Genomic DNA, 26,165 nt, shown 5'->3' on the forward strand with positions numbered 1-26,165 from the left:
TATTCCAAAAAGAAAAAAGAAAAGAAAAGAGACCAAATAACTAGAAACCAAAGGGCTGCATCTTATTACAGACTACCCCTGGTGCGCGTCCATAAGTAATTTTTTATAATTTATAAATAAAAATAAAATATATATATCAATTCATTATATTTTTTGTTGTATTATTGACACAACAAAAAATTTAACGTGCTGGTATCACAAATCTCTATTTATAAATAAAAGAGTAAATTACAATGACTTCCTTTAAGATTTTTCATAATTATGAATACTCTCTCGTTGTTTGAAATTTACAAATACCCTCATGATATTTGATAAAATTAATAATTATGGACAAATACCATCATGTACTTAAAAAAAATAAAAACTTACAAAAAAAATCAAACGGGATGGATGAAAAAATTTTAATAATTATAAAAAAACTATCCACTTAATCCATAAAAAAATAAAAAATTTTAAAAAATAAATAAAATTATAATTTTTAATAAATATGGGCATTTTGGTGTATTCACCACAAAAATGGATGAAAACCTAATGGATTGGGCTAATTGTTAGACGGCCGTTAAAATTAGGAGGGTATTAGTAATATTTTCAATAATGAGGGGATATTTATAATTATGTTATATCGCATGGGCGGTTTATATAATTTATCATAAATAAAAAGTATTTTTTTATATATATTAGTATGGATGCGGACAATAAAGAAATAGGATTGATATTCTCAATTGTTATCAAAAGTCATGAGACGCACAACTGAAATTACAAGGTTGTCTTTTCTCTAATTTGCCTCTTTTTATGAAATATGTTATGGAACTTTCGAAACTTACAATTCCTCCGGCAGTGGACGTTCAATAACGTCGTATATATATATATATGAGATTTAACACTATACAATAATACTTATCCACCTTTAATTAATTAATCTTATTATAAATCAAGTTTTCAAATTTTTAATATATATATATATTAATTTCCTTGATGGTATTTATTAACCTTTTTTAAATCAAATTTACTGTTATGTGCTTCGGCATAAAATAATATTAATAATAAACTATCTAATCGTGATAATTTAAAATTGTTATTTTGAATATATATCAAGTAGAATATTTTTCTGATCTTGTCGCAATATAATTATTAATGAAAAATATTGTATTTATAGTTATTATAAAGGGATAGTTTCATTTTTTGTACTCAAAGTATACTTCTTTTTCAGTTTAATACCCCAGGTTTTCAAGTCTCAACTTGGAATCTAAAGTTTTTAATTTTCCTCCGCATGAATATCTTTTGTTATGTAAACGTTAAAACTAATGGTCAACTCAATTCTGGAAAAAAAAATTAGGCAGGATCTTGTCTATATAAAGGGCATGTTTGGCTGCTATTTTATTCAATGCACAAAAAAAATCCTATTTTGATTTTAATTTTATAATTAAAGACAATAATGAAAAATATATATATTTAACCCAATTTCTATAAAAAAAAAAAAAGACTAATTCAAATCGTTATGAAAATACCAATTCAAATATTTCCTCCCAATTCAAATCATTATGAAAATTGGATTAAATATGTATTTTTTTTAAAATTATTATCCTCAATTATGAAATTGAAATCAAAATGAATCAAATAGAATTTTTTTGTGTGTTGAATAAAATAAAAGTCAAACATGTTCTTACATAAAGAAATTATTCTCTAATTTTTCCTCCAAAATTGGGTAAAGGGGTATTCAGGCGAATGACAACTAAAAACTTTGAGTAGCAAGTTTGATGACTTGGAAACTTGAGATATTAAAATTAAAATATATATATATATATATATATATATATATTGAGTATAAAAACTAAAATTATTCCTTATTATAAATAACCGGTGACAACAATTGTTTATTGTCACTCAATGTTATTATGTCTCACTAATTATTTATAAGTACCAATTTATAATACTTATAATTAATGACAATATAAAATTAAATTTTGAACTTTTTTTTCTCTTTTTTAGTGATTTCTTTGAAAAAAAAAATAATTACTTATTCTTAAGCTTCTAATTCAACTAAATTATTTAACGTTAATTTTTACCTCAATCAATCAGATCATATAGTTATTTTGCTATTTGATGTGTGACTAGAAATGGGATAACTCACGACTAATTTTTTTTAAAGTTAATCATAATTATAAATATTTTTTATTATTTAAAAAATAATAAATAAATTTTTAAAATTATTGATTATTGACAAATATTTTTATAATAATTTATAAAAAATATTCATAATTTTTTAAATAATAAGAAAGTCATTATAATTACAATAAAATTCAGAAGGATCGGCTGCAATTTTTCCGCTAAAATAAGAAAAGTAAAAATATGAAAAAGTAAAGAGCACTGCAACGTAGAAAGAAATCCGTAGGAAATAGCTTGTCTTAAGGTGAGACCGATTACTTGTAATTTACACCACACATCTCCCCCTCAACTGAACTGTCTTTACCAGAAACCGCCAGCAATGCCAACATTTCATGCATGACGGACACCTGTTTCCCCTCTTCTGCTCTACATATACACCTCGACCCTCCACTCTACTTCACACAAATCTTGATCTACCTTCTGCCGAGGAAAAAGCAACCAACTACACATAATCAATGGGAAAGAGATGGGCATTGATCGCGGCGGCGCTGGTGGCGCTGGTGGTGGCTGTTAGCTGTTACGACGAAGAAGGAGGGAGGTGGGAGGGGGGCGGCGAAGAGGGCGGAACGGGGTGGAGGGAAGGGGAGGATTGGTTCTTGTTGCAGGATTCAAAGCATGTGGTGAGGACTGATGCAGGAGATATGAGGGTGGTGAGCGGGTTTGGAGGCAGATTCGTGAAGAGCCCTATGCATATTGGCTTCATTACTATGGAGCCCAAAACCCTCTTCATCCCTCAGTATCTTGATTCTAGCCTCATCCTCTTCGTTCGCAGAGGTATCTCCTACCTACTCCATCACTATCTGTGTCTGTGTAAATCACACACTCACACACAGACATTATCTTTGATTCATAGTTGATAGTAGTAGTAGCTGATCTTTGGATATTCAACTGCATTTGGTGGAAAGTGGTTCTTTTTTATGATGGGATTGCAATGATTCCTTGAATTTTATGCAATAATGGAGAAACTCGTTAGTTCTTGAAGTATGACAGTGCACTCAACACATGCAGTTACGTTTTTAGATTGCAATTTTTTTCCTTTAAAAGTTGGAACTTAATGGGCAGGGACAATATGTTCAAATTTAGGGGGGTGTATATGTAGATATCATAATTTTCATTTATACGCACTTTTTTTTCTTGATTTTGGGTGGCTGAAGATGAGCATTTAACCTGGATGAACTGAGGGTTCTTGAAATATCACATTGCACTTAATGCATGCAGTTGTGTTTTATGTTGCAAATTTTGGTGTAAAAGTTAGGACTCGGTGGGCAGCCTTAATGGGGCAGAGGGATAAGTGTTCAAAATAGGGGGTGTTGATAGATATCAATAATTTTCAGAGATACACACACCAGAAGTGTAGTGTGTTTTTCTTGATTTTGGGGTGGCTGAACACGAGCATTTAACCTGGAGAAAATGGGTGCAGGGGAAGCAAGAGTTGGACATATATACAAAGATGAACTGGTGGAAAGGAGGTTGAGGATGGGAGATATATACAGAATTGAGGCGGGTTCGGCTTTCTATTTGATGAACACAGGAGAGGGGCAGAGGCTTCACATAGTCTGCAGCATTGATACATCGCAGAGCTTGGGATTCCAGACATTCCAGGTCTTTTAACTCAGTAGTCATTCTCTCTTGAAGTATAATTTTGCAAGTAATTCCATACAATTTATGTTGATTTCTGTCGGTGTTGGCAGTCTTTCTACATTGCTGGTGGAACATATCCATCGTCAGTGCTTGCTGGATTCGATCACCTAACATTGGCTACTGCATTCAACGTAAGCAAATAACAACTCCTAAAGTTTCTGTTTTGATTGAATGGTGAAGTTTAATCAAGTATGGCAATTCGACAGGTGACGGAAGCAGAATTGGGGGAGATGTTGACGAGGCAAATGAACGGCCCAATCGTGTACTTGTCTGATACTCATTCGCCTAGCGTTTGGTCTAAGTTCTTGGACATGGAGCAGAATCAAAAACTGGCGCATATGAGGAGAATTGTGCGTATTAGAGAAGAAGACCTCGAGGCCGATGAGGAGCAACCAACATGGTCTTTCAGGAAGTTCTTACCCTCCATATTTAAGAAGAAGGAGGGTAAGGGAGGCAAGACAGGGAAAGGACCAGACGCTTACAACATCTACGACAGGAAGCCAGACTTTCAGAATAACTATGGGTGGAGCACTGCTTTGGACGAGTCCGACTATTCGCCCCTTAAGCACGATGACATTGGCGTCTATCTTGTCAATCTCACTGCGGTAAGTCCTTTATAAGATCAGTTATTTGGTTGGTTGACTTGGAATCAGTTGGATACAAGTGAATTTAAATTTAGTTGACTGATATGTCAAGATTCTATCAAGCGATATTTGTACTTGTTGAGTGCAGGGATCAATGATGGCACCTCATATCAATCCAAGAGCAATTGAGTACGGAATAGTACTAAGAGGAGCTGGAACTATCCAAATCGTGTACCCTAATGGTAGCTTAGCCATGAATGCCAAAGTGACCGAGGGCAACGTCTTTTGGATACCACGCTACTTCCCGTTCTGCCAAATTGCCTCACGAACAGGCCCGTTTGAGTTCTTCGGGTTCACCACCTCCGCTCGGAACAACAGGCCTCAATTCTTGGTTGGAGCAAACTCTCTGCTCCACACTTTGAGAGGTCCTGAATTTGCAGCTGCATTCGGGCTGAGTGAGGACAGGCTGAACGAGATCATCAATGCGCAGCGGGAGTCAACCATCTTGCCATCAGCCACAGTTGCGCCTCCGGAGGAGGCTGCGTTGGTGAAGCTGCATAGAGAAGAGGTGGCAAAGGTTGTGAGCAGTTTTGGGAATGAGATGGTGATGGGGTTTGATTAGAGGGACTAGTACAGTTTGGTGCCATTCTCCATTTTCGAATTGGTGTTTTTAAATTGTTGTGTGTTCTTTTTGGAAGTTGGGTTGATTTTGTCTTAGCTGGTGTTGTGCACCTTTCGGAAGTTGTGAATAAAACTGGGCTGCTGCTTCTCTCTTAATGCTGAATCTTTCTTCAAAACTGACTCGAACTGAATTTCGCCTACGAATATAGAAGGCAAACTAATTTGGAAGGGAATTTCAAATAATTTCATATCAAAGTAATATAAAATTTATTAATATTTAACGAATTATAACTTGAATTTAACGTTGAGGTACATAAATTTTCGAATTTTAGATTGTCAAATAAATAAAAAAAATTATTATTAAGAATTTAAAATTCGTAATGTCAGATTCGTTAGCCCGATCAGGCAGCGGGATAATCAAATTTGTGACATGCTGGATTTCATAGGGGCTCACTTAAAAATTGGGGACCAATCAAACATCGAACGAACTATGACCTTAGCTGCCAATTTTCAGTGTCCAAGTTTCTTGAATTCAGAGAGAATTCTCACTTTTTTCCTAAACGTCTATACGTGGGTTTTATTCTTTTTGCTTGAAAACTAGAACAGTGATGGAACAAGGCCTTAATTATCCAAAAAAAGAGGTAACTAGCTCTCCCTATTTAACCATTTAGATGCCCAAGTAAACATTGATTTCCACAAAAATCAAATGAAAAATCATGATCAAGACAGAACGAAAAACTAAAGCTACCGTGAGGATTTCTTCCCAAGGTTGGTTTGAAAAATCAAATTCGGAATCTGGAAATGCACAAAGTTCTAGTACACTTTTCAGGTAATATAAGGGGAATTAGCTCAGATAAATTAAAACCACGGAAAAGGGAAAGAATTGAAGTCCAAACCAAATGGTATAAATTAAAGTAGGACCGAAGTCTACATCTCAGCTAAACCTCTAAAACAGAAATGATGGTCTCCAGGAGCTTTCACCACTGCCCGTCAAGCAACAAGGTCCAAAACCAAGTTGCTTCACAACTCCACTATCCTCATCAAGGAGGATAGAGATCGCGGCGAAAACATCTCTTCTCCAACATCAAAACTCAAAAATCGTCCAAAAAAACAAAATTGGAAACTAAAACATTTAAATAAAATGGATACAAAGCAATCCACCGGGAACTGCCTTCACTTGGCACCCTTCTTGGCAGCAGCCTTGGTCACCTTGGCACCAGATGGGTCTTTCTTCTCAACGTTCTTGATAACACCAACAGCAACAGTTTGGCGCATGTCACGGACGGCAAAACGACCAAGAGGTGGATACTCAGAGAAAGTCTCCACAACCATGGGCTTGGTGGGAACCATCTTAACAAGTCCAGCATCACCATTCTTCAAGAACTTGGGCTCCTTCTCAAGCTCCTTACCCGAACGCCTGTCAATCTTTGTCACAAGCTCAGCAAATTTAACAGCAATGTGAGAGGTGTGACAGTCGAGCACGGGGGCATATCCATTTCCAATCTGGCCAGGGTGGTTCATGATGATGACCTGGGAGGTGAAGTTTGCTGCTTCCTTGGCAGGGTCATCCTTTGAGTTGGAGGCAACATAACCACGCTTGAGATCCTTGACAGCAACATTCTTCACGTTGAACCCAACATTGTCACCAGGAAGAGCCTCCTGCATTGCTTCATGGTGCATCTCAACAGACTTAACTTCAGTGGTCAAGCCAGATGGGCCGAAGGTGACAACCATACCAGGCTTCAAGATACCAGTCTCCACACGACCAACGGGGACAGTACCAATACCACCAATCTTGTAAACATCCTGAAGTGGGAGACGGAGGGGCTTGTCTGAGGGCCTCTTTGGCTCCTGAATCATGTCAAGAGCCTCAAGGAGGGTCGGGCCCTTGTACCAATCCAGGTTGGTGGACCTCTCAATCATGTTGTCTCCCTCAAAACCAGAAATGGGAACAAATGGGATCTTGTCAGGGTTGTATCCGACCTTCTTGAGGTAGGAAGAAACTTCTTTCACAATTTCATCATACCTAGCCTTGGAGTACTTCGGTGTCGTAGCATCCATCTGCATAGCATTGTTCTCATATGTTAGACATTGTATCAATTAAACAAGAATCATAAAAGATAGTATCAGCATAACCAAGGTCAAATTTCTAACCTTGTTGCAGCAACAGATCATTTGCTTGACACCAAGAGTGAAAGCGAGCAATGCATGCTCACGGGTCTGACCATCCTTGGAAATACCAGCTTCAAAACCACCAGTGGTGGAGTCAATAATGAGGACGGCACAGTCAGCCTGTGAGGTACCAGTAATCATGTTCTTGATAAAGTCACGGTGTCCAGGTGCATCAATGACAGTGCAGTAGTACTTGGTGGTCTCAAACTTCCACAAGGCAATATCAATGGTGATACCACGCTCACGCTCAGCCTTGAGTTTGTCGAGCACCCAGGCATACTTGAAGGACCTCTTGTTCATCTCAGCAGCCTCCTTCTCGAACCTTTCAATGACACGCTTGTCAATACCACCAAGCTTGTAAATCAAGTGACCAGTGGTGGTCGACTTTCCAGAGTCGACATGTCCAATAACCACAATGTTGATGTGAACCTTCTCTTTACCCATGTTGAACTTTTAAAAAGAAACTGCAACAAAAAAATAAACATATTAGGAAAATGTAAATGCAGGTGTGACAAAAATTGTGCCTTGATGCGGTAGTTCAGTTTCAATCAAACAAGTGGCGAGAAGCAACATAAAGGAATCATATTCAAGTAAAGCACTACTTCGAAAAAACTGTTACTAATCGTGGATAGTCAGGGTTTAATCAACTTTTTCAACTACCATAGTAAATAAAAAAACAATGGACCATCGAAATACAGGAACAAATATCTCATACGAATGATAGATGAACGATATGCACTGAAGCATCACATAGAAAGGCATCCTTGCACCCAGTGTAGTTATCTTTCACATAGAATTTATATTTACCCAAAATAATAATAATAATAATCATTCAACCTAAACAAGAAAAACATATGATATACTTCTATGTCCGCATTGATATATGAAAATCCGCCAAATATAACATTTATGCCTGTAACATTTACGGTTCGGTCAGTTAAACGCATATGGAACTCAGATCTAATAACAAATATGCACACGATAGATCCGAAAGATGCACAGTAATCATGTCTTTATTCAATTTCACATGCAGCCAAAATTTATCAAAGATCTCATCAATCTATACAGATCTAGCACCAGCTCTATGCAGAAATCGCCAATAAATATTGAACACATGAACATTCAAGTACATAAACGCAGAAATTTATACATATAAACAGAGAAAGAGACAGGAGACTTACCTTGAAGAATACGGTAAGAACGCTAAGAGCTCTCTCGCCCGCTGACTGCAGACAGAGTTTGTGATTTGTTAGTGAACGAGAGAGAGAGTGTTAGAAGTAGAATATGAGGTTATATATATGCGGAGCTGAAGGACTGAGGGTGTTTAGGGTTTTTGGTGGACCGTTGGATCAAATGATCGGACGGATAGGAGTAGCGGATGTCTTTTAAGAGCCGCGGATTTAAGCTGGATGAGACCGTTTGCCCTAATGTGCATCGCTTCGTGTCTTTTATGGCTGCTTCTTGTGTAATTACAGTCCTGTCCCTGGGTCTTTTATCAAATTACCAATCCTTTTACATTGATATTCCAATTTTGCCCTTATCTTCCTTTTTTTCTCCTCTTCGTTGCAAGTTGCAAACTTTGAGTAGGAAAAATAGGAATTTCTAAAATTTTTAATTAATCTATATGTACTATTTGTGCAGTCTTTTTAATTTTGTGATTTGGCGATTTATGTGCCTACTTAAATAGCTTCTGTCCGTTCTATTTGGCCACACAAGATATTATGGTCTTTTATTAGTTTAATTTTGGATAAAATTTTATAATTATTTATCTTTATTCAAAAGATTCACAATAATTTTATTATTGTGGGAATATCTATTACGATATATTAGAGACTTGCATGACGCAAAAAGACCTTCACATACAGAAAAGACATTGTGTAAGACTCGTTAGGAGACCTCAAAAAACAATCCTTATGTTTGTTTTCGGTTTTGGGCCATCTCAGAGATGGCCCAAAACAGAAGCAATGTTTGTCATTGCTTGTTTTGCCATGTTTTTGTTTTATTTCTAAGTATTTTGTCTTGTTTCTAAGTATTTGATTTTTAAATACAAATATATTTTATTTTAACCACTTAATATTTTATACGTAATATTTTCTACATTATTGAAATAATTAAAAATTTTAAAAAATATAATATAATATAATTATTCTACGCGGTTAATTCATATATTACATTATTTGAATAATGTATTTAAATTTATCACCTCGAATAGAACAACTAACAAAAAATATTGTTAATCCATTATTAGAGTGCATTTAATTATTTTTAAAAGTGTATTTACATAAATTATTTTTTTTCATTTCCATACATACATAATTAGGAAATAATATTTATTTTAATCCACTCACAAGTAAATAAATTATATATATTTTTATACATATATATATAAATATATATAAAAGAGATATGATTTGACAATGAACAGTATTTTTTGTCTCCCCACTACCCAACATCAAACATAACATACTTATTTTATATTATCTCCAAAAACAAATCCAAACATACACACTATCTCTAACTTATTTTTATTTATCTTTGTTTTTCTCTCTCTATCTCCACAAAATACCCAAAAACAAGTTAAAAACAAAACCAACATAATGAATAACTTTTAAAGATTTTATTGATGACTTTGTATTTATGTTTATTTTGTTTAAATACCCAAGATATTTCGATGATCTTTGTACTTTATGAAAATGACTGCAGTTCTTCCCTCATAAAAGCACCACCCTGTCGCTAGAACCACAGGTTGTCACTGTTTGATTTTGGTACATAGTCAAGAGTACACGTGAAATCATGCAACCTACGGGCATATATAAATATTGGCTATCTTGCATCAGGTATATTTTTTGCTACTTCAATTCTTTACATTTGTTCTCTCAGAGACCTTAATCTCCAAGGTGACTTGGGCATCGAAGAGTCATCGTTAGAACTCCTTCCCCCCTGGCTTTAACACTGTATCATTTCGCAAGATTTACCACACCTCTAAGAGCATATTGGGAGCACTAGAAGTAGTAGAGACCTTAAACACTCATTATATACTTTATTCTATTTTTTAGATACATCATTTATGATAAATTATTTTTTATTTTTATTTAAATTTAGGTAAGTGTATACTTATTTATCTTATCTGAAAAAGTTCATAGCCTCTTTTTTTAAGTGAAAATTAGTTAGTAATATAATTTAAATTTATTTCATATCTAACTATTTTTATATAGATATTTTGAATTGTTTATCCATGACTGTTTTTGTATTATAAGATTTAAATTATTTATTAACTTTAAAAAAAGAGCATAATGGATGCATGCCTCGGCACGGTACTAAGTAGTTAAAGAAAATAATTACATATCACTACAAAATATTAAATACTTCAGTGCAAAAATACTTGTTTTCTATAAGCACAACGACGCCTTACACTCACCAGCAAAGACACCCAATTACTCCTTTTGAAAGATTGGCTAACATACGGTCCATTTTGGCCGGCCCAAGAAGGAATGCAAACTGCTGTTACGTTAAAACTGAAAGGGAATGCAATAGTCGTAAAAATAAGGTTAATTATACTTATACTCTCTCTAAAAATAATGCAGAATTATATTTTTCTTAAAAAAATTTAAAAACATACTTACATTCCTTCTAAATAATTTTTTTACAAATAACTCCATTTCGTTAGAATTTGAATAAAAGTACTGACGTCAACAGAAAAAATTATATAATATATTGAGATTGTATCAGTTCATTGTGATAAGGAGAAATTACTAAAAAAATGTTATAGATTGTATTAATTTTTATTTATACTATTAAATTTTGGGAGATAGATCTATAATTAACAACCATTTTTTGCCAATATATATGTGAATTAAAACTCCCTCTAGTATACTTATTTTTCCACCATCCTCGATCTTTAAAATTATTTTTTCATCAATAAACACGTATTCATGTATATTTGAGATTAATTTATCTAAAGAGTTTTAACTAATTATTAAAAAAATTAAAATTAATAATTTAAATAAAATAAATGAAGCAACTCGTATGTGTTTCCGTTATGATATTTCAAAAACATGTTACTAAATTAATTTATTATTAGCATTTCATGAGATCCCTCATCTTTTCCTATAAGAATGGCACCATATAAGTAGAGGTAAAACAAGCATAAAGGACATGTTTGAGCAGAAAATAGTTATTTGACATGCAATAAGTGAATAAGTCAATTAGGGATAAATATAAATTTTATTAAACTTTTTTTTAAATATTAGCAAACTCGGTGATTTTAACTAACAGATGAATCTATTTGTTAGATAGAGACAAACATAAGGGATATTAGATATAATTTTTTAAATTATAGGCCTACAGGAGATCTAATGTAGTTACATCAAACATCATGAAAGAGCGGTATAATTATCTCTTATTTTTATTTTTTGGGTTACTTACATTTACACCCCTTCTGAAAATGTGAAATTACACTTTAAATTTAGTGGTGTTGTACATAAATGGAGTGCACACCGACCCCGATTCATGCGTGCAGAAGTGACACATGAAGGCGCGTAATATTGTCGACAAGCAATTGCAATCATTATTTGGAATTAAAAATTTCAATGTAGATCATTTATTTTAAATTTGTGCTTTATTTCTATGATTGCATGTGTAAACAATCTCTTAAGGCCTTGTTTACTAAACGTCGTTGGGCTGGATTAGTCCTTTGTTATTTTTTCCTCGACTCTCTAATAACATTAGGCCTCGGTATTGGCCTACATTCTGCTCATCTTGGTGGGATTATCATTTTACTAGTCCATTGCCTGCTTTTCAGATGTCAAACTCCCGATCTTGACCTAAATTTTTTATTCACAAAAAGTCCAATATGTGCAATTCCCACCAAGAACGCGTCTTACTAATATGGCATGCTAATAGAGATGCCTCGTTAGATGAACATATCACCAGAGCATTGGAGAAACCAATAAGAAGTTTTTAAAATAATAATCTACTTGACCGAAGAACCAATTACCTTCCTCTCTCCCCTACTGGCTTAAAGACATTTTCTACTCGCACGGAGCAGGGCCTGGTGCAGTGTGTAGTTGGACCAATTGGTCCGAAATTCGTCCTATACTCGTTCCTTATACAGATCAGGCATACTAAAATTCGAAATATCTCATGATTCTCATTCATCTATACAAATAGACTGGTATGTAAACGTACGACAAGTTCACCACTCCTTATCTAATTCTTCATACTTTGGCTCACGTCTACTAGTTTTCTACCATCTTTAATTCAATTTTGCTTAATTTCTATTTAAAAATATTACTAATTTAAACATCAATGACGTCAGTACATTTTTTTTTTCTAACTTTATTCTTCAAATTTTCAAAATTTTTTAACTCGATTCTTCGATTTTATGGTATTGAAACTACAGTGGGCATCAAAATCAATAATAAAGATGCCCATGAAAAATCAAAATAAAGAGGGGTGGATGTATATTGACTAATCTAAAGGAGATATAGGTAACTTATTCCAATATTTATCCTTTTTCTTTCGAATTATCCAAGAAAAAAAAATTAAAACTAAAGAAAAAGAAAAATATTTTTTCTGAGTTATTTAATTATACTTATATTATGAGTTTTAATAATAAATAATTATATAAAAAAATATATAATTAATAAAAAACTACTATTATAATAAAATAATAATTATTTAAAGAGATGATTATTTATATTTTGATGGGATTCGAATTTATAATATATTGATGGTAGTTTGAGCGAAAAAGAATCTTGGACCACAACAATTATTTTACATTAAATAATGCAAAAGAAAGAGGTGAGAAAGTGGACGAGTGATGGCTGAAGCAGTAGGACATAAAATTAATAAAGAAAAACCAGATACACTTTTAGTTTTAGTACAATTCTATCCATATAAAACCTTATTTAACTCGAGATATTCGGAAAAGATCCAATGGCATTTGTGTAAATTACTACTGCAACAAGTCTCCGCATAAGCCCTAGGAACGCTTTATAAACCCTCAGATCCGCTTCTCCTTTCACTTCTCTGAATCATTCTCTGCGACTAGGGTTTCAATTCGAGTCTCAATATCTGCTCATATCTGAAACAAAGGTTAGATCATATCCAATTTTATTCAGTTGCATTTGATTTGGGTGTTTAATATTTTCATCGTTTCTTGCGTTTGTAGTTTGGTTTGTTAATTGTTGATCATTTGTTCGTTTTGGATCGTTTGAAATTTTATTTCAATTGCATGGATTTTTCGCTGTTCAAAATTTTGCAAGCCTATGTGGTTTGCGATGCTAAGTATTCATCGTTCATCTGATTGAAAATCTTAGATTGAATTTTTCTTGCTTGTTTGTTGCGGTTTAAATCGATTTTCTCTCAGTATATGTAAAACGTATGATCGCCGTCCTGTCTTGGAGTAGATCATTACATTTCCTGATCTATGAAGCTGATCTGACTAAATCGTGTCCTTCGTATGTTGTCGTGTCTTATTACTTACTTTCCATTGCGCATGGTTTGTTGCGTAAGAGACTTTGGTATCGCCTTATGAATTGTTTTCGAGGATTGATTTGTTGATGAAAAGTAACAGTCTTGTGATAACCTTGTAGGTCTCTGTTTGATCTGCGCTTGTACTGTAGTGTTATATTTTTGAAGAAGCATTTTTCCTAGTAATGTGGTGTGTTTGTGGTTTGATCGTCACTTTAGTGGGCTTGTTTACGGAGGGATAGGATGTGATGTATTCTGTCCCTCTGAGAGTCATCGATGTATGAAATTCTGGTTCTTGTATGTGATCTTCTTTTGATTACTTTCTTGTTTTCTAACTGGAAAAACCATTCGTTAGTTCTTAGCACCCAATGTATACTATATAACTGCATCTTTTTCTTTGTTTCTAATGAGACCGTTTACTTGTCTGGATGCAGTTCTCAAACATTTTACCATGGGTAAGGAGAAGGTTCACATTAACATTGTGGTCATTGGCCATGTCGACTCCGGAAAGTCGACCACCACTGGTCACTTGATTTATAAGCTTGGTGGTATTGACAAGCGTGTCATTGAAAGGTTCGAGAAGGAGGCTGCTGAGATGAACAAGAGGTCCTTCAAGTATGCCTGGGTGCTCGACAAACTCAAGGCTGAGCGTGAGCGTGGTATCACCATTGATATTGCCTTGTGGAAGTTTGAGACCACCAAGTACTACTGCACTGTCATTGATGCACCTGGACACCGTGACTTTATCAAGAACATGATTACTGGTACCTCACAGGCTGACTGTGCCGTCCTCATTATCGATTCCACCACTGGTGGTTTTGAAGCTGGTATTTCTAAGGATGGTCAGACCCGTGAGCATGCGTTGCTTGCTTTCACTCTTGGTGTCAAGCAAATGATCTGTTGCTGCAACAAGGTTGGATAATTTGTACTTAGTCACGTGAAAGCTATTTTGTATTATCTCTTGTTTAATTGATGCAATATTTAACATATGAGAACAATGCTTTGTAGATGGATGCCACCACACCAAAATACTCCAAGGCTAGGTATGATGAAATTGTGAAAGAAGTTTCCTCCTACCTCAAGAAGGTTGGATACAACCCTGACAAGATCCCATTCGTCCCAATTTCTGGTTTTGAGGGAGACAACATGATTGAGAGGTCCACCAACCTGGACTGGTACAAGGGCCCGACCCTCCTTGAGGCTCTTGACCTGATTCAGGAGCCCAAGAGGCCCTCAGACAAGCCCCTCCGTCTCCCACTTCAGGATGTTTACAAGATTGGTGGTATTGGTACTGTCCCTGTTGGTCGTGTGGAGACTGGTATCTTGAAGCCTGGTATGGTTGTCACCTTCGGCCCATCTGGCCTGACCACTGAAGTTAAGTCTGTTGAGATGCACCACGAATCAATGCAGGAAGCTCTTCCTGGTGACAATGTCGGGTTCAACGTGAAGAATGTTGCTGTCAAGGATCTCAAGCGTGGTTATGTTGCCTCCAACTCAAAGGATGACCCTGCTAAGGAAGCCGCAAACTTCACCTCCCAGGTCATCATCATGAACCACCCTGGCCAGATTGGAAACGGATACGCCCCAGTGCTTGACTGTCACACCTCTCACATTGCTGTTAAATTTGCGGAGCTTGTGACCAAGATTGACAGGCGTTCCGGTAAGGAACTTGAGAAGGAGCCCAAATTCTTGAAGAATGGTGATGCTGGATTTGTTAAGATGATTCCCACCAAGCCCATGGTTGTGGAGACTTTCTCAGAGTACCCACCACTTGGTCGTTTTGCTGTCCGCGACATGCGTCAAACGGTTGCTGTTGGTGTCATCAAGAGTGTTGAGAAGAAAGACCCAAGCGGTGCCAAGGTGACCAAGGCTGCTGCTAAGAAGGGTGCCAAGTGAACCTTGCTGGTTCCTGGGTCTGCCTTTAGTGCCAGTAAACTTTATATTACTAGTTTACTTCCAAAAAACATTTTCCGTACTTCCTTATTAGGTCCATTTTATTGCACGTTGTGTTGTAATTTTCCGCCTTGTATGCTGGGCAGCCATTCCCAGAATTGGGTGCTTGACAGGCGGTGGCGGAACGTCTTGCATTATTTTTGGTTTGTCTTTTTTGTTCTGAGATGCTGTCTTTACCTGTCAGCTTGGAGATATGTGATTTATTTTCGCGGATAATTATAATTAAACTTTTTCATTATTGTCCCAACGCCTCATTCTCTTCATCTCTGAAATGTTGTTGCTTGAATTGATTGCTTGTAGGTTTTGTTGCATTCCAGTTAGTAAACTGAGTCTTGGGAGTAGAGTATTGGAACTGTTCAGTTGTAGAAAAAGCTAAGGTTTCAGTATCGTGTCTTACCGTGTTGTTCTTATTTTGCTTCAAAGCGTATATATCCATTGCCACCTTTGAAAGGAAATGTTGAAAGATTGTTTGTGCAGTCAGTGTGAATTATTAATCACTTCTGATATTATATTTTAACTGACATTTTGATAAAATTATAAGTTTTAATCCCACAGTAATTGTTCTTTATTCAATTATTTTGTTATATTTATTAAATATATTTTTTAGTTTCTTCGTTGATTTCAAAATCCAATGCAAAAATGTCACACATGTCAATATGGATTTGAGCATAATAATAATGATAATTAAAAAAATGGAATGACCACAAATTGTGTTTGAGACGAGTTTATTTAATGATTTATATTTTCACGAAAACCTGATTCTCTTAAAAAGCAAAAAACTATTGACAACTTAAGTAGTGTTGATTACATTTCATACAATGTTGCCTGAATTACTTATAGTTACAGCACAAGAAAGAACTCCCCTGTTACGTGAAGATCAAGAAGTTTTAGCCCTATTATACAAGGAATACGCATCTTCTCCACATATATATATCATAAATTAACTCCTCATCACTAGAAACTCTCTTACTCAACAACACACACACATACACACACATATCCCCCTTGATAACTCAGACAACTCACAATGGATAACCTGATATTTGATCAAAAAGCATACTCTGAATACATGGACGACTTGAACTACAGCCAGGTTTGTTTTACATATTTTTTCAACTATTTCTTTGCTGTTCTTGTAGTTCTTCTTGCTTAAATTTTTCGTATATGATTTCAGGGATTCTATGTGACGCCCGGCAGAGATGGTTCTGTATTGGTGGGGCGCATCAGGAGAGTCGGGGAATATTCAGGCGACCTCTACCGTAAGGCGGAGCAAGCCGCCAGGTTCGCGGTGGAGGAGCACAATAAGGAGGAGGGAGAAAAGGGGTTGTTGAAATTCCTCAGAATTGTCAATCTGAACGTCGAACCCGCCGCAGCAGCAGTGTACTACATAACCATGGCGGCGGCGGATTCCGCCGGCGAGACATGCCACTATCAGGCCAAAGTCTGGGAGAAAATCAACACTGGGTACAAGCTGCAGATATTCAGGCTGGCTCCATACTGGCTAAAATTTTCAGGTAAGACCGCGTTTGGCTAAATTTATTTAAAATATTTTATAATACTTTTAAAAATAAGTTATATATTGAGATATTTGAATAAAAATAAAATTATAAAATTTATAAATAGTAATTTTACAATTAACATATTAAAATAAATAAAGCTTGTTGTTATTTTTAAAAGGTAAGTTATGAACTCTTTCCTCAAAAAAAATTATTAGACACGTACTAAAATTTTATTATAGGGTAAACATATTGACGCCTCTTATATAACTAAACCAACACAATTATCCTTTACAAAATTACAAGTACACATCTCGAAATTGTAGTTGTAATTATAATTATACCCTTATTTCAGTTGCGAAATTTCACACAAATACCCAGATTAAATAATACTACCAACCCTCGAGGTGTGTAGTTACAATTCTAAATGGCGTGCTGCTTATTAAGCAGCTGTTTGAATTGATTAATTTAAGCCATAATTTATGATAATCACATATATACTATAAATTGTGGGTTGGTATCGCAGATAAGCTTGCAAACAACTTCTGCTGTATTAGGATTGATAAGTTGATGCCGTGGATGAATGAGAGCTATATTTACTACAAGTGCTTCTACAGAGCTCACAAAGAGGTAATTTTTCCAAGTATTTTTATGATTTGGAGGACTTCAAATTATTTTATAAGATTTTGTATAAAAATTTTAATAGTAGACTTATCAAAATCAGAGGGTAAGATGTATAATCCAACATATAAAGAAAATATAGAAATTTTCAACTTACGAATATATGTAAATAAGCTTTTTTCCTCCCGAAACTGGCCTCATAAGTAGGATTTATTACTGGTGCGTATATATTATATCGAAAAATTCTAATTCAAATCGGGTCTAATTAAATTTGAACTAATCACACGATAAGTCTATAATTTTGTTCTGTGAATGGTTCGATTTAATCAAACTTAGTTTGCACTGGATTTTTTTTCATATTATACAATATTAGTCTTCTTCTTTATTTGCTATTTTGGAATATTTACAACTGTTCAAAATAATTGTTTACCAGTTTATTGCTAAATGTTGAAAACAAACTTGAAGATTGCAACTTATGCTTTCAAACTTTTTAAATTAAATATATTTAACCCAAAAAATTATAATTTAGTAGCTTCCTACCAACTTCTATAATTTATTATTACAATTATAAAAATATTAACCTTCCCCCCCCTCCCCCCAAACACTTTAAATATTAAGTTATTTTTTCAGGTAAAGTTGTTGCAAAAACACCCCATTTAATTTATTTATTGGAGACTAAATTAAGTGCTTTCATGGTTGATTTCAGCTTTTGGGTGTTGAGGTTGTTCACAATGAGCAAAGAGGGTCTGGCAGAGGTGTTCTGTGGTTCAAAACTTGGGCAGAAGCAGAGAGTGTGGTGAATAAGTATGCAGGAAAAATGATGCCATCTACCAATATGTTCTATGAGTTTGATCTCAATATTTCTCCTTGATTTTTTATTTATGATATAGTCAACATTTAGCAGTGCACATTAATTTTGTTATAATGAAGGTTCCATAAAGTCCAGGACATATAATCCCTATGCTTTATTATGTTAATATATACTATTGTTTGACATAAGTACAAATACATTCTCGTTGTTTGAAAAACTATAAGAACCTCTGGAGTTTACTGACATCTAATAAATACACTCTCGTAACAGTCCATTATAGGTCAATATTTGTAAGACGATCGTTAATGCTAGAAAAGTATTTGTAATTTTTCAAATAAGAGAAGGTATTTATAATTATAATAAATTTTATAGGATCTCGTTGGAATTTACATATATATATATATATATAATTTCTTTTTTATCAACTTATAGGGTGCATTAAGTCTTAGTTTGCTTGGGTCGATTGGTCTGAATATTTCGTCTAATCTGATTATAATTGAAAAATACCCTATTGATATCTTTCATTTTATGATCTGTCAATATGTAGATCACACAGGATTGGACTTCACATAAAATCTAAGCACGAGTGTTAAAAGATTAAGCAATGCGATAATTCCATAGCTTTACAAGCCATTTTCTTTTATTTTAATTATGTCAAATCAATGGTGATGAGTTAGGTTAAAAAAGGAAAGGGAAAAATTATGAAATACCATCAACAAGTTTGAGGTTATGAATTCAAAATTTATTAGATGTATGGATATTTATCTTTTCTTATATGAGATATGGTAATTTATTTGTTCTTCATATGATTTACTTACTGATGTTATGTATTCATTTAATCAATGTATTATTGAAAAACAATAACTTTTTTTTGACGTCTTGATTTGTTAATTTGTGTGAAAAGATGTTAAAAAAAGAAGCAGAAACAATGGAGGGTTGGTTATAGTTACCATCACTCTTTCTATGGATTTTATATTATTAAATAAATAAGGTAAATTATATTGACATTTTTTCATATTAGATTTAATTACATAAATATTTTTTGACATTTATAAAATTATATCAAAATTTTATTTGTAATTACAAGTACACTTTCCATTCAATAGAGAAATTCTACATAAACATTCTCAATGTAAAATACACCGACGCCCCTTCAAAAAGTGTATCTGTTAATGCTATTAAAATATACATTTGTATGTTGCTACTGGATACACTAAAATTTATTTCTCAATGCCACAAAACATTGGTCTATAGTTAATAAACTATAATGAATTTAGATTTCAAAAACTTTGAAGTATGAGATGCAAAAAATGGTTACCATTTGGACGTTCAAATCAACAAAAAAAAGTATAAAATAAATAAAATTCTTACATAAGAAAAAAAAATGTGTGAAAAATAATAAGCTCGTATAAAAAAGTTTGAAGTAGAGTGAAGAAAATGGACTAAAGTTATATCTTCCAAAATTTCTAATTTTGTCCAAAAAGTTAATAGGCTGAGATCTCAAAGAACAAAGCTTCTGGATTCTCTTCAGATTGGTTGGGCAGATTCTATGAACAATTTTCTGATGCTCTATTTGGATTGATGAATTTAGATTCGAGGAAAAGATTTTGAAATTTATCAATATTTGATAAAAATATAAATGGGGTTTAGCTGGTTGGCCCAATCATATTATTAGGCTATGTGGTCCGGTTCTTCAAGTGTACTGGGCTAACGGGCCTTCTTGGGCTTCTAGAAGAGGCCAGAGGTATCAGTGTCCATATATCAAATTGAAATAGTAAAGAGATAGCCCAGAGCCCATTCTTCCTGGGCCTCTGGGAAGATGGAAGCCCGTTATCAACTGTAATTCCCAGATTCGCTCATTAGCTCTTTGCTTTGCAATTCTATTCCAGCAAGGACTTCAAACACATCTCCGTCTTTTCTCTTTGATTTCTACTAGAAAGGGCAAAAGGGAATAAGCGTCATCAAATTTCTCGTTAGAGCTTACAGGTGTTTTAGTTTTCCATCATATTTGGTGTTTTTGCTCTTTACTTAATGTAATTTTTGGTGTCATTCTTGATTAGTTTGAATTTCATGTTTGGCGTTTTTTTTAACTTTATAATCTGGGAAACGATCATCTGAGTTTGATCAATTCGATGAAAGAAAGAGGGCAAGAGGGTGGGTGTTATGTACTTAACGTTCGTTTGAGTTTGAACTCCTGTGACATTTTATCAAGCAGGTTGCCGTCTTTGTTATCATGGAAGAGTAGAAGACCGAGTTTCGGAATAAGCTGAACTTGTTAAGCCCATATAAGTTGTGTAAAAAGAGATTGTGTGTTTCCTTTTGAGCCTAATCTGAACAGAAAGAAATATAGGAAATTCGGTTACTTAAACTGAGTTCGAATAGTAAAGGTGTATTTGCGTATATTTCATTTTTGTTTGTACTGTATAGACTATGTTTAGCTTTTAGAAAATACCCACAAGTGATATAATGTTGGACAGGTTCTCTGAGTTTAGCTGTAGCTTTGTATGTAAACTGATGATTGAGTAACTAGTATGATGAGCTCAGAGCTCTCAACATGAATATTTATTCACATTCTTATGCCCCTTCCATTGGTTCGAGGAGTTTTATGAGAAAAGAAAATGTTGGGGTAAAGGAAGAAAAAAGGTAAAAAATGAAAACTGGAGAAAACAATAGGGAGAGGGTGGTGATGGGTGGGTTGGAGGAGAGATGACCAAATAGGCTTTTATCGCATTTTCCTCACCTTTTTCATGAGTAAATGTAGTTGTACCCCCCTGATGACAGGATTCTTTTCCATTTAAGTATGCTTCTCCTTATCAACAATCAACCAGAATTGTTTTTCTTAGTGGCTTTTGTTGGTACTTGGTGGTCTTGCCCCAGTTTAGTAACTTGTTTGATGCTTAGTTCATGTTGCCTCTTTCTCAAAGAAAAGTTAGTAAAGGTTGCGGAGGTTATGTATTTAATGAATTCATCTATTTTCTATTTTCCCACCTAGTTGTCAAATGGTACTTGATGTCTTCATTAGTCCTTAGTGTGTGTTTATTTTTTCGTATTTTCCCTCTTTTCACTATATTCTTCTTTGAACAGCTTTACATGTCACTGAAAGGTGCTAAATGTTTTATAGCTACTGTATAACCATCAATGGCGACTGAGAAGAGCCCAAATGAGAAGCCATCATCTGCAACTCCAACTCCAACCATGGCTTCATGCCGGAAGAAGAAGAATGAAAATGCAACTTTCCTGGAAGATGTAAAGGATCACATCGATGAATTCATCCATGCTTCTATGGACGAACACAAAAGTTGCTTTCAGAAGACAATCAAGAAGGTTATGCAGACTCTTAGTTTTAACATTCAGCAGCAGTAGATTTGTGCTCTCTTCGTATCTGATAGATTAGAGCTGATGGTCACCCTCGATGTTGTTTCCTTAGATGTTCGGCATGTCAAAAGTTGTTGCAGAAAGGAGTTTAGAGACTAAGGAAGTGGAAAGTTATTTGCCTCTCCAAACGACGGTGGCTGAGTAAGGTGTCTCTAGTCTTTCTTGCCTTGACCTTACATCAACTCTGTGCTACGAGCTTGGCACCAGATTTAGATATGTGTGGCTCTCTTAACTTCCTACGATCATGCATATGTTAATTATAGGATTTGGAGTATCATTTTGTCTTTGCATAAACCCATGGCACTATATGAAACTGGAATTGTATGAAGTAATATGATTTTTGTAAGACTTTCCTTTTATTTGTCCTAATTAGTGACCGGATTGCTAGCTAGCATGTTATAAACTCCCAAGCCTAACACAATGGTGTACAATAAAGCTGTTACTACTCTGAAGATAAAATCACATAGCTCTTGCATTTACGTATAAATTTTTATACAAATTTCACAATATCATCGATGAGTGGCACCTTTGTAAGGCCCATTTGTATGCAATAATCTGGTACTTAAGCTCCATATGAATGACTAATACCACATGGAATGATGTGCTTTTATGAAGTAATCAATATTTGCCTCATGAGGATCATGCAGCTGATTAGGTATAGCCGTCTCTAACATTTGGAGCTCATAGACATGACCTAAACGGTCTATTCAGAGGTTGAATTAATCAGTTAGATGATTGTAGTCGATAGAAGTGTTCCCTGTCATAATTGTCAATTATGATGATAATTAGATCCTTGATGTGCGTGTAATAACTGGCAATGGATTGGGTCAAACACGTATGTGTTCTTGGACAACTCAATTGCAGAGCCAAACAAGAGATAAGCTTGAATATTGCCAGAATGAGGTCCCAAACAGCCCTTCAGGTTATGGGGGGCAAAAATCTCTATGCAAAAAATTTGATCTGGAGACAACAATAATTGGTTTTGCAATATGTGGCGTTCTGTTTAACACAAATAAGAATGACCTTTATATCTATCTCTTCTCCGGACCCACTAAAGTGTATTATCTGTGATCTTCATACACATTGAACAAACTAGAGTCACTGCACCAACTGTTACATAGAATTCCCCAATATCAACCACAGATACAGAAAAAATTATACAAACGGAAAAAAACAAGAGAAAGAAGATAGAATTGGGAGAATCCATATCAAATAAAGTAAGCCTGGAAACTAATAATACTAATCAAATCCTAAGTTATAGCACTCATGCAGCCTTGGCAGTGCAAGCCAGAGAAATGCATGAAAACTCATGTATTATAACAGTACCGTCCTCAGCATCATTTTCATCAGTATCAGCTCCGTCGCCTAATGCCTCTCTCTCATGAGCTCTGCTCATATCCTCATATCTCTCCATATTCTCTTGAAACCACATCTTCTTAATCTCCTCTCTTCTTCTTTCATGATCTGCTATCCTACACACACGCACACACGTATATCAACCATGAAAATTTATCAAATCATGAGCATGCATTAGGGTGTATGTGTGCGAAGTGATAAAATAAGATGGGGAAGAGAAATATTACTCTTTGGAACGAGCAGGAGGATGATAGATCCCAGAAAGGCAGACTGGAAGCCCACAATTGTTCATGATTGATAGCATTTCTTTCTTCCTGGATACAATATTTAGATGAAGTGAGTGGGAGAACTTGGAATCTTTTTACTCTTTTAGCGGCTCTTCTGCAATTTGGATGTGAAGTTTTGGGGTTCAAAAGGGATATGATAAATTCATTAGTCGAAATGAAGGATGGACTGCAAGAGACATTAAAGGCACTCTGATGAGTAGGGGACATAATAAAGACTGAAGAGGAAAAAGGTGCCATGCTTCCCCAGTCCCTTTCACTTCATAAAGATGAAGGCGTGATGTGTGAATAGTTTTCCTTAGGCTTTTGATGTTGGTGAGTTTGCTCCTTTCTCGCCAAATAATGAGTTTTTTTGATGTAAAATTTATGTATCTTCTTTGGTATATTCTATGCGTAGTTATATGATATAGAATAAAGTGAAAGATTTGTAATTGTATGGTTTTGTGGGAAAATTGCATTTTAGTCCTATAATTTAGCTCGTTTCAACGTAGTGTTATTTGTTCCCATTTTCTCATATTGTGCCCTATAATTTGGAATTTTTCTCGTTTTTCAGTGCTCATGTGACTTTTTTGTCACAGGGCCGTTACTCCTGCACGTGTTTGAACTAACGACCCATGTCTTTTCCGTTAATTATTTGATGGAAAAGTCCGTAAGGACCAAAAATGATAAACTCTAACTTACGGGATGTAATGTGAGAAAATCATAATAAATGAGATTAAATTGGAAAAGGCCATAACATATGGGATCAAAATTGTGATTTTCCTGGCATTTGGTTTTATTTTATTTTACAAAAAAGGGACATGTATGGATGGCAACAGGACGAGTTTGGGGTGGGTTTGTCCGAATTTGAGGCTTGCCCCGGCAAGGATCACTCGACCCGCCCCTCAAATTCACTAAACTGCCCCCAGCTTGCCCCGCATTACTTTTTTGTTTTTTTTTTTTAAATTTCGTATCTTATATAAGTGTCTCAAGTTGTATAATAAAAAATTTATAAATAAACTTTGATGTAGGTAATTACATATTAAAAAGTTAAATTGAATAATACAAGAATACATTTAACTAACTTTTTTCATCTTTTCAATAAATAATATCATTTAAGTATTTAAACATAGTTTTTAATCTAAAATAAATTGTATAATACAAAGAGTATATTCAACTAATTTTTTAGTTTTCAATAAATAATATCATCTTAGATGTAGGTAATTTAACATAATTTTTTATCTACAATTAATTATATAATAAAAATAATACATTCATCTAAGTTTTTTTTTTTTCAATAAGTAAAATTTAGATACTTTAACAGAGTTTTTGATCTAAATGAATTAATATAATACAAAGAATACATTCAACTCATTTTTTATTTTTTCCAATAAGTAACATCATTTTAAATTTTTAGGTACCTTGACATAGTTTCTATTACCTAAAATGAATAATAAAATACAAAGATTATTTTTTCGATAAATACTATCATTTTAGATTTAGGTAAATTCATGTAGTTTTTGATTTGAAATAAATTATTTAATACAAATAATATATTTAATTAACTTTTTTATTTTATCTATTTTTTATATAGAGTTGGATATATACAAATTTGTTTAAAAGTTTATATTTAAAATAAAATTTCCTAACTAATAATAATTATCATATATGTATAATAAATAATAAAAAGTTATTAAAAAATCAACGTACTCCAAACCCATTCCAAACCCAACAGGGTTCTAATTTGTTGGATCCCGTCCCGTCAAGAAGTATATCAAACTCATCTTATTTCGGACGAGTTGGGGACATGATAAAGTAGTTTTTGAATAAATGGAAATAATTTTTTTAAGATATATTTAAATGCGAGATGAAATTGCGATGATTATGGATAATTCAATATGTAAAAAGTGTTGGATAAGAGATAAATGTGTAATAATGATAACTAACATAACACATTTTGAGAGAAAAAAGGTGAAGCGAATGTTTTGGGATACTTTTTTTTTTAAATAAAAAATGTAAAAAAAAAATATTCAAGGGCCAACATGCAAATATAACCACATGTCATTATCTCAGGATGGGTCCTGCGAAGACCCGGCAAAGAGTCGATTGAGATCCATGACCTTGGAACTTCAACTCTACTAATTGAATTAGGCTTTATTAGCACATTATTTGATTTTTGGATATAATATTTATAAAAGGATAGACGATCTTGATTTGGGCTGGCCATCTTTTGCCACATTCCATATCATCATGACCCTTAACTCCTCCTGTCACAGTTTCATTTGGGTCAGATCGGGTTCGGTTTGATTTGGCCCAACAAAAAAAAGTATAGAAACCGTGGGTCTGTTTAGGCATTTTCCTTATGTTTGGGGGACCTTCTTGGAATTATGCTGATATTACCCTCATTCGATATTTTGATGTGGTGGCTTCAAGAAAAACTTCAACCTTCATAATAAAAAGATGATCACATTAACACCTCCTAAACATAAATTTAATTATATATCATTTGTAAAATTATAAATATACCTTTTTAAGTTGTAAATGTAATTATACGTATACTCTTCATCCGATAATAAAATAGTAGATCAACAATCCATGAAGTACATTATATTGACAACACATTAATGGTGTA

The 26,165-nt window shown here is 34.2% G+C and overlaps 6 protein-coding genes across 8 annotated transcripts; 4 read left to right on the forward strand and 2 right to left on the reverse strand.

Annotated features, from left to right (window-relative positions):
* LOC105170694 (vicilin-like seed storage protein At2g28490) lies at nucleotides 2,564–5,168 on the forward strand. The gene is made up of 5 exons (XM_011091571.2): nucleotides 2,564–2,940; nucleotides 3,587–3,768; nucleotides 3,858–3,938; nucleotides 4,014–4,412; nucleotides 4,540–5,168. The coding sequence occupies exons 1-5, from the start codon at nucleotides 2,622–2,624 to the stop codon at nucleotides 5,011–5,013; spliced, it is 1,455 nt and encodes a 484-aa protein (XP_011089873.1). The 5' UTR covers nucleotides 2,564–2,621; the 3' UTR covers nucleotides 5,014–5,168.
* LOC105170695 (elongation factor 1-alpha) lies at nucleotides 5,893–8,521 on the reverse strand. The gene is made up of 3 exons (XM_011091572.2): nucleotides 8,366–8,521; nucleotides 7,167–7,648; nucleotides 5,893–7,073 (listed from the first exon to the last, which is right to left on the reverse strand). Exons 2-3 carry the CDS (start codon nucleotides 7,626–7,628, stop codon nucleotides 6,186–6,188), a joined length of 1,350 nt encoding a protein of 449 aa, XP_011089874.1. The 5' UTR covers nucleotides 7,629–7,648; nucleotides 8,366–8,521; the 3' UTR covers nucleotides 5,893–6,185.
* Nucleotides 13,127–15,858, forward strand: LOC105170696 (elongation factor 1-alpha). Its single transcript, XM_011091573.2, has 3 exons — nucleotides 13,127–13,280; nucleotides 14,093–14,571; nucleotides 14,667–15,858. The coding sequence occupies exons 2-3, from the start codon at nucleotides 14,110–14,112 to the stop codon at nucleotides 15,552–15,554; spliced, it is 1,350 nt and encodes a 449-aa protein (XP_011089875.1). The 5' UTR covers nucleotides 13,127–13,280; nucleotides 14,093–14,109; the 3' UTR covers nucleotides 15,555–15,858.
* Nucleotides 16,470–18,708, forward strand: LOC105170697. Its single transcript, XM_011091574.2, has 4 exons — nucleotides 16,470–16,704; nucleotides 16,786–17,125; nucleotides 17,634–17,737; nucleotides 18,435–18,708. The coding sequence occupies exons 1-4, from the start codon at nucleotides 16,639–16,641 to the stop codon at nucleotides 18,597–18,599; spliced, it is 675 nt and encodes a 224-aa protein (XP_011089876.1). The 5' UTR covers nucleotides 16,470–16,638; the 3' UTR covers nucleotides 18,600–18,708.
* LOC105170698 lies at nucleotides 20,369–22,305 on the forward strand. 3 transcript variants are annotated; one of them, XM_011091575.2, is made up of 3 exons: nucleotides 20,369–20,525; nucleotides 21,661–21,863; nucleotides 21,967–22,305. In XM_011091575.2, the coding sequence occupies exons 2-3, from the start codon at nucleotides 21,678–21,680 to the stop codon at nucleotides 22,057–22,059; spliced, it is 279 nt and encodes a 92-aa protein (XP_011089877.1). In that variant the 5' UTR covers nucleotides 20,369–20,525; nucleotides 21,661–21,677; the 3' UTR covers nucleotides 22,060–22,305. The 3 variants fall into 3 exon arrangements, with proteins under 3 accessions (XP_011089877.1, XP_011089878.1, XP_011089879.1); XM_011091576.2 differs by having other exon boundaries at nucleotides 20,397–20,525; nucleotides 21,624–21,863; XM_011091577.2 differs by lacking the exon at nucleotides 20,369–20,525 and adding an exon at nucleotides 20,557–20,693.
* On the reverse strand, nucleotides 22,998–24,018 carry LOC105170700. Its single transcript, XM_011091578.2, has 2 exons — nucleotides 23,498–24,018; nucleotides 22,998–23,386 (listed from the first exon to the last, which is right to left on the reverse strand). Exons 1-2 carry the CDS (start codon nucleotides 23,572–23,574, stop codon nucleotides 23,179–23,181), a joined length of 285 nt encoding a protein of 94 aa, XP_011089880.1. The 5' UTR covers nucleotides 23,575–24,018; the 3' UTR covers nucleotides 22,998–23,178.

The sequence above is a fragment of the Sesamum indicum genome, linkage group LG9 (genome assembly GCF_000512975.1).
Source record: "Sesamum indicum cultivar Zhongzhi No. 13 linkage group LG9, S_indicum_v1.0, whole genome shotgun sequence".
Lineage (NCBI taxonomy): Eukaryota > Viridiplantae > Streptophyta > Magnoliopsida > Lamiales > Pedaliaceae > Sesamum > Sesamum indicum.